This window comes from Schistocerca americana, chromosome X (assembly GCF_021461395.2).
Source record: "Schistocerca americana isolate TAMUIC-IGC-003095 chromosome X, iqSchAmer2.1, whole genome shotgun sequence".
Lineage (NCBI taxonomy): Eukaryota > Metazoa > Arthropoda > Insecta > Orthoptera > Acrididae > Schistocerca > Schistocerca americana.
The window spans coordinates 927,700,419-927,713,113 of record NC_060130.1 but is presented as its reverse complement, the minus strand read 5'-3'; the positions used below and the strand labels follow the sequence as shown (position 1 = coordinate 927,713,113).

The 12,695-nt window shown below is 36.6% G+C and overlaps 1 protein-coding gene across 2 annotated transcripts in view; it reads left to right on the top strand.

Moving 5' to 3' along the window:
• The window catches only part of LOC124554711 (regulator of G-protein signaling 7), a 268,534-nt gene that overhangs the window by 153,026 nt on the left and 102,813 nt on the right, over positions 1–12,695 (top strand). For both annotated transcript variants that reach the window (XM_047128349.1, XM_047128350.1), the window contains 2 exons: positions 1,704–1,810; positions 1,896–1,947. In XM_047128349.1, the coding sequence (XP_046984305.1) occupies positions 1,704–1,810; positions 1,896–1,947 (159 nt within the window). The remainder of the gene's footprint in view (positions 1–1,703; positions 1,811–1,895; positions 1,948–12,695) is intronic.

The following is a 12,695-nucleotide window of genomic DNA, read 5'->3' as shown; positions in this document are numbered from 1 at the left end:
GCTCATTAACATCAGGAAAAATAAGAACTAGCAATGAATTGGTTACCTAACAATGATGTGGTTTTCTTGCAACAAACTTCTCAGTAATCCTTATAAAATGCAGGAAAAAATCTAGGATTAATGAAAGATGTGAAAAGTAAATCAGTAAAACTATGAGGCTTTCTCATTGGTTCCAAATTAAACTGTTATTTTTATGTTAGCCATGTCTGCTAGTGAATATCTTGAATGTTGTATCTCATGTAGATATTGATAGATGCACTCTCTAATTAATGTCTGAATGTGGCACACTTTAACCTATTCCAGTCACACATCTCCTGTGCCATTCTGATACAGGGACATTCATGTTATATCATGAAATTCTGCAAATTAAAAAAAAGTAATCAGAGTAATGGGCAAAGTGAATCCAAAGGGAAACTGCCATCTCCTCTTTAGTAAGTTTAAGATCCTGACTGTTGTGAACCTGTATATCTATACAGCATTAGTTTATGTCAAAATGTAACTTAAGTTAATCTGACACCAGAGAGAACATACACCACACACACAACACTGGAGCCAAGCTAGATGTCTATATACTGAAGCAGAGACTGACAAAGACTGGAAACTCAATCAAAATGACATATTTAAAATTTTTTAATAATCTTACAATATCTGCTTGGTCTATGCTCTATAATATTTTTAAATTTAAGATATAATTGATTGGTTATTGGAACACCCATTCTATTATGTCATACAGGATCATATTCTGGGTTGACTCATCAAACTGAACAAAAGGTTTTAGCATGCAAAAGCATTAAATAAGAATCATTTGTGGTGTAAATTCAAGAACATCATGTAGAAACCTGTTCAAGGAACTTTGTACTCTAACTACTGCTTCAAAGTGTATTTATTCCTTAATGAAATTTGTTGCTAGTAATATATCTCTATTTACAACCAATAGCTCAAAACATAATATCAATACTAGGAATAAGTACAATCTACATAAAGACCTAAAATCATGTACCTTGGTCCAAAATGGGGTCCAATATTCAGGAACACACATTTTCAATAAATTGCCAGCAACCATTAAAACTTGGTTTCAGATAAAGCATAGTTTAAACAGCGTTTGAAAGACTTTTTGATAGCCAACTCCTTCTACTCTATAGATGAATATCTTAACAGAGACTGTTAGGTCAGCTTAAGCAAAAATGTCTGTTAGATTTCAGTTTCGATGTCACTTGGTCACAACAGTCAAGATTAGGTATTTTGTGTATGATAAATTTATTAATAGTGCATAACAGTGTTTCATTCTAACAGTGTATTAATTCTGTAAATATTAGCTGTTCTAGTTCACTGTATTGTATTCATCTACTATGACAATCTCCTTACAAATGATCAGGGTAGTGAGTATTATATTCAAATGTTTTATGTTTTTTATGTTATACTTTCTGACATGTTCCACACCCATGAGAATCATCTCATTTTTTGGGTCTATGGAACGAAAACTGAATCTAATCTAATTCTACAAAGCAACAGAACATTTTGAAACAAACTGTGTTTGTATTAGTTTGTAAGAATCGAGATAAAGAAGTAGAATTAAATTGTAATAATTTTTAAGTAAAAATGCTCTTGTCATCAATAGTACATTTAATGACTAAAACTGTTCCATTGTAAGTGGGGTATGTGTAATAAGGCATTCTGTATTGTGAACTGTTATTCTGTTTTAGTGGAAGCCCTACATCTTGCTCACTTGATGGCGGCACATGGGTACTTTTTTCCTATTGATGATCATATGTTAACTGTCAAAAATGACAATACTTTCTACAGATTTCAGGTATGCATGATAACATATTACTGATTGTTTTTCTTACAAAAATACTGTCACAAATCTAAAACAAAATTTTCAAATATGCTTTCAGACACCATACTTCTGGCCATCAAATTGCTGGGAACCAGAAAACACAGACTATGGTAAGCCGCAGTCACAGTCATGAAATTACTCAGTTGTTAACAATCTTGAAATTTATATATTAGTGTACGACAGAGATTGTTGATTTCTTGCTGCTGTTTATATTCAGTCTTAGTTACAGGTGTAATGGTGTTCTGTGAGAAAGAAAAAGGATTATCTTTTAATTATGTATTAAAATTTATTGAATTTCACTTAAAATTAATTTTTTAAAATACTACTAATAATTATTATAACGTAATCATACGAACTCATAGAGGAAAAATATTTAAACTTTCAAAATTAATCATGATGTGATATCTATTAGGGTGCTCCAGTGGCTTCAAAATCTGGTTATTTTCTATTTTTCTCCTGGCAAATTACACACATGACATTAATAAGAGAATAGCTCTGGAGATATTTGTATGTATAGTATTTTGGATTTGTAAGATGAATCAAGATTTTGATATAAATACTACAAAAAGTTCTAATCTTGGTTGCAGTAAGACTATTGTGGTGACATGACATGGCAAGATAGTTAGCTCTTTGTATGGTGATATCATCATGAAATAGAAGCCTCTCTGACACTGGGATGCAGATCAGTGACAATACAGCATTCCTCAAGTGATTACACTTTAATGTGAAGCAGGGGAAGTACCAACAGTATAAACTGACATATGGACAACTGTGATGGTTCCAGCATTTCTGGTGTTGATTCTGCTGCTAGTAAGCCAGTCATTGGATTATAAGTACCAGGTGCCTCCAGCACATGTAGCAACAGTCTTAAAACAAACTGGAATCTGCAACAAGCAAATCCTTGAAGCACAACAAGCAGTACAATGAACTCTCCTTCTTTCAAATGCAAAATCCTAAGAAAATTACATGTGCTTCATTGAAGACTCTGAGCCAGTTGTACAGATACAGAATGCAGCATCATGCTGAGCAGGCTGGAGGATTCTATTAATTCTATCATTCTTCTTGCAGCCCTGAGAAAGGGAGGAGAGAGAGAGAGAGAGAGTGAGAGAGAGAGAGAGAATTACTGTCCTGCTGCCCCCGGTAGTAGATCACATTTTGCTAAATTGCAGTGACCTCCCCAGAGATAAGAAAACCCTCTGCAATTGAGACAGGTTATTAATCGTCTAAGTGCTATATCCATACAAGACAAACATATCCACATTAGATTGCTGCACATCAACACTATCAACACTATGCATAACACACTATTTAAGATTGAGAGGTAAAAAACTATAGAATAACTTGGTATCAGTGTCAGACTTGTCCAGGAACCATAACTGAGGAATGGGAAACTTGCACACTTCTTGATACATGTGACCACTAAGTGCCAAGGTACCTTTCTCATTCTCAACCATACTGTACTTATACCACCAGCAAAGTAACAATTAAGTAATGAAAATGCTGTTGCTGTGGAGATGTGAACCTGATAATGCAAGTGGATTATAACACACACACACACACACTCTGCCACTGTGAGACTTAATGCCACCTGATACTGTTGTTAGCAAGTGCCATCATAGAAAAGTGCTTAAGTGGAGTAGAGACAAATAGGGAAACATTCTAGCGATGATGCAAGCCAAAAATGTGGAAATACACTTATATAAGTGACTTTTTGAAAGGACAGATTGGTATTTGAGAATGAGCATCTCTGAAATGGTAAAGCCAGTTGGCTGCTGGCATGGTACTGTCATGGGTCCCCATCTGTTCCTATGCTGACCCAGTGATATTGTCAATTACGATTGCAGGGGCACAGGATAATTGACACTGGGTCATGTATCAATAAAAATATGTTGCATGATCTTGTGAATCATGTTTTTTGTTAATCCAGCTGAGTGACTGTTCAGGTGCACTGTCATCCAAGTGAACATGTCCTCACAATATGCACTGCACCCCAGACACAGACCAGTGGAGGCAGTAATATGCTATGCAGGCTATTCATCTGGGTATCTATGGGACCTGTGGTAATCGAAGACACTATGACAGCTGTGGACTTCAAGAACATTATTGCGGGTCACCTTATTCCCTTCATGCTTGATGGTTCCTGATTGATTGGACCATATGGTGGGTGACAATCAGATTGGTATCCACTGCTGTAAGGGGTGGAATGTTTTCAGACATTTCTTCACTGGTCAACAGGACTGAATTCAGAGCAGGACTCATCACTGAAGACAATTCTACTCCAGTCAATAAAATTTCAGGCCTGAGATGTGTCTGGAGATACGTCAAACAGTGATGGGAAACCAGCCTGACTCTTGCCCACCATGCGGCCCAACAGCCAGGAGTGATGGTCTGGGGTGATGTTGCTTTTCATAGCAGGATCCCTATGGTTGTCATCTGTGGCATCCTCACAACACAATGGTACATCAGTGATATTATACACCCCATTTTGTAACCCTTCATGGCAAGCCAACCTGGGCTTACATTTCAACAAGATAATGTCTGCCTACACACAATGAGAGCTTCTACTGATTGTCCTCATGCTTGCCAAACCATGCCTTCGCCAGCAAGGTTGCCAGATATCTCCTGAATTGAGAATGTCTGGAGCAGTTATGGACAGGTCACTCCAACCATCTCAGTATTTTGATGATCTAACATGCCAGTTGACAGACTTTGGCATAATATCCCTCAGGAATACATCCAACAACTCTGTCAATCAATTCCAAGCTAAATAACTGCTTATGTAAGGGCCAGAGGAGGACCAATGTATTACTGAGTTGCTGAATTTGTGAAGCTTGTTCTATCAGATAAATCATTCAATTTTTCTGAAATTATAATTATTTGTTTTTCTATACATGTACATCACACCTACTGAGTCCTGTTGCATTCAGATTATGCCTTTGTAGTGTGTCATTTTTTGTCTTAGAGTGCATATACAAAAAAGATTTGAGAAACTGAGGAGAAGCACTGTGACTTTTGCACATGAACAAGACAATTTTACCATCAAGAGTGCCCCAGGGAAGTGTGATAGGATGCTGTTTTTCACTATGAACATAAATGATCTGACAGGCAGTGTGAGCAGTAATCTGCAACTGTTTGCTGATGATGCTGTAGTGAACGGGAAAGTGTTGTTACTGAGTGATTGTAGGAGGACACAGTATATCTTAGACAATTTATTTGGCATGATGAATGGCAGCTTGTTCTAGATATATAAAACATAAGTTAATGTTGTTGGGTAGGGAAAACATCCTGTAATTTTCAGATACAGTATTAGTAACATGTTGATTGACACAGTAACATCAATTAAATACTTAGGTGTAAAACAGCAATGTGAGATGAAATAGAATGAGCGTATAAGGTCGATAGTAGGGAAGAAAAATGATGCACTTTAGCTTCTTGGGGGGATTCTAGGAAAATGTAGCTCCTTTGTAGAAGAGAACCCATATAGAACTCTGCTATGACCCATTCTTGAGTGCTGGTTAAGTGTTTGGGATCCTCATAATATCAGATTAAAGGACGATATTGAAGTATTACAGAGATACCTCATGAAATCAAATGGGAATTCCTGGAGGGAAGAAAATATTCTTTTTGTGAAACACTGTTGAGAAAACTTAGAGAACCAGCATTTGTGGCTGACTGAAGAATGATTCTGCTGCTGCCAATGTACATTTTTTATGGACCACGAAGACAAGATAAGAGATATTAGGGCTTTTATGGATGCATATAGACATCGGTTTTCCTTGCTCTGTGTGAGAGTGGAGCAGGAAAGGGAACAATTAGTCATGGTACAAGGTACCTTCTGCCATGCAGTGTGTGGTGGCTTGTGTAGCATGTGTGTAGATGTAAACCATTCCCACTTGGGTTTTTGCTGCAGCCATTTCTGTACCATGGAGATTGATTTCTTGTTCTCTGAAGGTATGCTGGGCTTGTGGTGATGGCTAGTGTTTATAGGGCTCTAAGAGGTTAAACACTTCCTTGGTTTTCTTCCATCAAGCAGTTGTGCTTGGTTCTTTCTGTTGATGGGTGTTTTGTCAGTTCTTTACCTGTACAGTCCGGGACATATGTGTCTTTTTACATTTGTACCAGTTGTTCTGCTGTACCATTGGAAGAGGGCTGGAATGCAGTGGATGGATAGCCGTATGTAAAATCACTGAATGGGTCCAAGGCTTCTGTTCAGTCATTCATTGACCAGTCTGGTGTGGCAATAGAATATAGCAAAAGGAAAGCCAAAGTTTTAAATTTCACATTCAACAAGTTATTTGCACAGGAGAATCATACAAACATACCATCATTTGACCATAACACAGACTTCCCTAAGTAGGAAATAGGAATAGGCATCCCTAGATTAGAGAAATGAAAGAAAGAATTGGAAACAAACAAGCCACCATGTCCAGATGGAATCCCAATTTGCTGTACAAATTGTACTCTATGACATGAAACAAGCATGTAAGGATTGTAGTAGGGAAGGCAAATAGTTGACTTTGGCTTACTGGAAGAATTTTTAGAACGTGTAGTTCATCTGTAAAGAAAACCACATATAGGACACTAGTACAACCCGTTCTTGTATACTGTTCAAATATTTGGGATCCGCACGAGGTCAGATTAAAGGAAGATATCAAAGGAATTCGGAGGTGTGGGACTCCTTTTTAAGTATTCAGTATGTATAGAAAATGTGCATGTGATTGTAGGCATAGAACATTTTTCCACATGATGTAAGACGTAGCAAGTTAGCAGCAAACTGACGGGCATCAAAAGGTTTCCACATAGGTGAAAACTTTAGAAGTAGATATCACTTTGATTTTAATTTTTGTTTTGTTAAATAGTTACTTCCATATCAATTTATTCTTAATGAATGAGGACTTTTAATGTTTACTTATTGTTAAGTTATATTGTATAAACTGCTATAAATTGCTTTATTGTGGTAAATAACTTAAACAACAAATGTCAAGGATATTCAGTGTATTGAATGTACTGCAGAACCTACTATAAACACACAGGAGAACAGTTGCTCTGCAAATTGTAAATAAATGCAGTTACAAAAGTGTTGTAATTTCTAGGTAATCATGCACAGGTACTTAGTAATTTATTGAATACACATTTCCTAGCTCCGTAGCTGTATGCCAGTGGCTCAAGTGTAGAATGAGTCAATACATATAAATAATGACAATGGTTACACCATTTACAACATTATAATAACAACAACAGTCATGCAGTAACTAATAAACATCATAAGGAGTGATGCATTTTATCATTTTTCTTTTTTTGGTTCAGAATGCAATAATAATGGTATATACCATTACACACAGTTATCAGTTCAACTGATGCAGTATTATATTCATAATAATTCAACATATGGAACTGATGACATATTTTTCTTGTAAAACATTTTGACTGAAGAGTACCATATCTGTCATTTGTTACATGCACTCCATTTCAGTGTTTGTGCTGTTCATCTACATCTACATCTACATGTATACTCTGCAAACCACCGTGAAGTGCATGCAGAGGGTATGTCCCATTATACCAGTTATTAGGGTTTCTTCCTGTTCCATTCATGTATGCAGCATGGGAAGAATGATTGTTTGGATGCGTCTGTGCGGGCAGTAATTATTCTAATCTTATCCTCACGACCCCTGTGTGAGCAACATGTAGGGGATTGTAGTATATCCCTAGAGTAATCATTCGTTCACAGACTTTCTTGGGATAGTTTACATGTGTCTTCAAGAGTGTGTCATTTCAGTTCCTCCAGTATCTCTGTGACACTCTCCCATGGATTAAACAAACCTGTGGCCATTTATGCTTCCCTTTTCTGTTTACATCCAATATCCTCTGTTAGTCCTATCTAGTATGGGACCCACATACTTGGGCAGTATTCTAGACTGGGTCACACAAGCGATTTGTAAGCAATTTCTTTTGTATACTGATTGCACTTCCCCAGTATTCTACCAACAAACTGAAGTCTACCACCTGCTTCACCTGTGACTCAACCTGTGTGATCATTCTATTTCATATCCATACTGAGTGTTCCACTCAGGTATTTGTATGAGTTGACCAATTCCAACAGTGACTCATTAATATTATAGTCATAGGCTGCTGTGCTTTTTTCATTTTGTGAAGTGCAAAATTTTCATCTCTGAACATTTAGAGTAAGTTGCCAATCTCTGCACCATGTTGAAATCTTATCAAGATCTGACTGAATATTTATTCAGCTTCTCTCAGATGGTACTTCATTATAGATAATTGCATCATCTGCAAAAAGCCTGGTTTTACTATTTCTATTGTTTGCAAGGTCATTAATATACAACATGAACAGCAAGGGCCCCAACACACTTCCCTGGGGCACACCCAAAGTTTCTTTTACATCTGATGATGACTCTTCATCTGAGATAACATGCTGTGTCCTGTCTACCAAGAAGTTCTCAATCCAATCACAAATTTCACTTGATCCCCCATATGAACATACTTTTGACAATAAGCCAAGGTGTGGTACTGAGTAAATTGCTTTCCAGAAATTGAAAAACACTGCATCTACCTGGTTGCCTTGATCCAAAGCTTTCAGTATGTCATGAGAAAAGTGCAAGTTGGGTTTCAGATTATCAATGTTTTCAAAACCATGCTGATTGGCATGGAGAAGGTAATTCTGTTCAAGATACCCCATTATGTTTGTGATCAGAATATGTTCTAAGATTCTACTACAAATCGATATCAAGGATATTGGATGGTAGTTTTGTGAATCACTTCTACTACCCATCTTCCAGATGGGTGTGACCTGTGCCTTTTGCTGTGAACTAGGTGTAGTTTTTTGTTCAATAGATCTATGATAGATTATAGTGAGAAGAGGGGCTAACTGATCTGCAAATTCAGTATAGAACCTGACAGGGATTCCATCGGGGCATGGAGGTTCGCTGAGTTTTAATGATTTCAGTTGTTTCTCAACACCACTGATACTGATGCTTATTTCATTGTCTTTTCGGTGGTATGAGGATTAAATTGGGGCAGTTCTCTTGGGTTTTCCTTTGTAAAGGAACATTTGAAAATGGAATTAAACTTTTCACCTTTTGCTTTGATACCCTCAATTTCAGTTCCTGTCTCATTCACTAGGGACAGCACATAAACGTTGGTGCCACTAACAGTCCTTACACGTGATCAGAATTTCTTTGGATTCTGTGAAATGCCATTTGACAATATTCTGCTGTGGTAGTCATTGAAGCCATCACACATTGCTCTCTTGACAGCCAAACATGTTTCATTCAGCATTTATCTAAAGTGCTACACTTTGTTTGATACCTTCATATGCAGTAATCTCTGTTTCTTTAGAAGTTTGTTTACAGTGACTGTAAACCATGTAGGTTCCCTCCCATTATGAACTGTTCTACTGGGTACATATCTATCCAATGTACGGTAAACTATTCTTTAAACTTGAGGCAGTGTTCCTCTACCTGCTCCTGCCCTGTGCTGAAAGTTTTAATTTCCTCATTGAGTTATGACATTACTGATTTTATATCTAGTTTACTGAACATATACATCTTTCTGCTTGTTCACACTCCATACTCCACAGACTCACAAATATTGTCCTGATGCAAGACAGGTCTCAAAAAACAATCCATATAGAATACCTAATGTAAGAGACAGTTGCAGGTGCTATGCCTGACAACAGCATAAAAGTCCAATTGCAGGTGCTATGTCTGATGACAGCATAAAAGCCAGAGGACTAAGTGCTAGATGAACACAAGCAATATGAAGTGACCAATGAATTTCAACAGGAAGATATCCTACACCACTGAGTACTGACCATTCTTGACACAAGTAAAATGATCCATATCTAACCAAGCATTTGTTTCTGTACATATGTTGATAGATCTGTTTTCCTAGCTTTGACCAGTACCACCTCCTATGAGAGTATGCTACACTTTATATATATCAGGTACCCTCGTTGAAGATTGTTTTGAATACAACAGCGTTTTCATTTCTTACATAATACACATCCAGCTGGCTGGTAGACATCAATCATTTACTTTTCCTAATTTTAAATATGGGTGTACTTTTTCAGTATAACCCATTTATGAGTTGTGTGATGACCAAAAATCAGTAGTATGTAAATACATTTTTAAATGTCATAGTTAAGTCTTACGTTTCCTGCCTGTTATGTTCAACTTCAGCTCCATCCTAATCCTTGAAGGCCAGTATGAATGGTTTGACTTTGCTTAGGAGCAGAACTTTCTTGGATGTTCTGATATATCTTTTGTCAGGAGCTTAGTGTGGAAATTGCTGTTGACCATACACACATATCTTTCCTCATGGATGTACATCTGTAACTATCTTATTTCTATCTTTCGAGGTACATTTTAACCAGTTACCCAAAGGGCCTGTGATTCCATAATAACAGGACTTACCTAACAATATAATATTAATCTTGCATAGTCAAATGTTTTGAAGATATTGCGGAAGACACCAACAGGCAATTATTGTTTAAGAACTCCAAGAAAGCATTTGTGAATGAGGAAATAGCTGCATTTCTAGAAACCACAGTCTGAGCAAGCGTCGAGTGACTCAGATCACATAGTAAAATTCAGTAACATTACAAGTGCTCTCTGTAGAGAAAAAGTACCACATCCATTTATTAAGAGAAACCATCAAGATATCAAGTATGGCAATAATTTCAAGAAGAAAGGTGAAAGCCTTGAAACAAATGGTACCTGTTTTTCCTCCTTACAGTGAAATTCTGTTACAAGAAGCAAGCCAGAAATGATGCCAGTAATGGATAGGGAAATATATGAAGGAAGATATGCTGTGTTTAACTATAACTTCTGGCCATTGCTTGCTTCCATTCTGCTAACAGTAATGGCAGCTGAATCTTTTAAATTGCAGAGTGTGGTGTTGGGGAAGATATGAAAAAGAAACAAACAATTGTTGGTTGAAGGAACCACTAAAACTCCAATATGCAGTACACTGAAAAAATTCTGACTGGACTGCAAAATACCACAAAAGGCAAAATAAATCACATTGAACAGACATTTTGTGTCAGTCTGTGCTGAATGCTTATAAACAGGAAAAAATCCAAGCTGCAGAAGTGGCATTCACTTGACTGATGAGCCAAGAAGGATAAAATCAGGCATCCAATATGAATGAAAGAAGTTGTTCCATTGACACACATCCTCATACAATTAACTTATACATGTGTACAATGAAAATGAAGACCACTAGGACAGAAAAAAATAGAAATAAATGCTTCTAGAGAGAAATTAAATCAAAAAGTCTCAAAATAGACTAATTGATGTAGCCAGAAATTGTGGAGATGGAACTGGAGGGGTAATGCCTCAGGAACAACAAATGTTTTAGAGAGGGCATAGATGTCAAATCTGTGTGCACCATATTATGAAAATTAGAGTTTCACACTGCTGATGACAATGACAGTGACTATAAATGAAAAACACAATGTTGTGTATGTTCTACAGGATTAATATATTTAGATAAGTGGTTTCCAACTTATAAGGCCATCGTCAGATTTTAACTATTGTTGTCAAAGAAATTCCACTGATGCACAAGCACGCAGTAAATGGTAACTTTGGCAGTGCAGTGGTAATCCAGTTAAAAAGCTAAAAACTGAGCTGTAGAGAAATGTCAAGGGAGAAAACCATGAAAAACATTAACACTAAACTTGAAAAAACCAATACCTGCATAACAATTCAAATTAAGTTAACTTGACCATAGTACTAAGGAATGTCTTGAAGTGACAAAAGTAGTTGTAGGCAGAGAATATCAACTATGTTGGCTGAACATGAAAGCAACTGGAGGTTGCTGAATTATGACTCCACATTAGCTGAGCATGTACTGAGTGATAGCCACAGCTACCAGCCATAGTCCCATGTCCTCCATTTAGCAAACAAAGGCCAAAAACTCATCCTGTTGGAAGCCCTGGAAGTCAATAAACATCTGGCTTACAATTCTGATTTAATATCAAATGACCAAACACAGCTCAGTGCTGTTTCTCTTCTAAACTTCACTTAATACTCACAGTTTTCCAAATGCTTCCCACACTGTCTGTTCCTTTCTATTACTCCTTTTTCCTGTGTGTGTGTGTGTGTTTTTTATTTTTTTTTTTTTTTTTAAATGTGACTGCTTACGTACTTAATATATTCTGCTGCAGGACTGTGGGCCTCCCTGACTGGGAGACTCATCTTTTCTTCAGGCACAGTTGTAATATTTTATTTATTACTGTGTTTTAGACAATGTATCATTCATGCTGTGAAGAGCATCATTGATATCATTTTGTCTCTCAAACAAAATTTTATGTTCTCTGTTGATGCTTTGCAATTTTTCCTTGGCCATTGCTGTCACTGAAAGCAGGCAGTTGCTTAAAGAAGATTGCCAGTCAGTGAACACAATCGTTTTATAGTTTTATATTGAAAAAGAATACCACTTTTGACTATAGATAATATCTTTGAACTGTTCTAAAATTTATCTTTTTCAAAGTTACAATTTGTTATTGATCATGGGATTTATTTGAATAAGTATGCATGCAGAAGCATAATCTATTAAAAACATCAAATGCTTCGTATCAGCCTCCTTTCAAGAACCTTTCCTACTTTGTAGTGACCTCTCGAATATAGATGTTTATTCATGGCTTGTCATTTGCCCATCGGTAAATTGCCTTCTCTGCTCTTTGATACCAGATGTAAATGTCCATGTTTCTCTTGATATTCATTAATAATTAAATGAAAGTGACATACATAGAGATTTTTCTGTGTTGTCAAAAAGGTTATCACTTACAAAAAACTTTCTTTTGAAGAAAACATTATCTGATTTTAGGTTTGCATTTTCT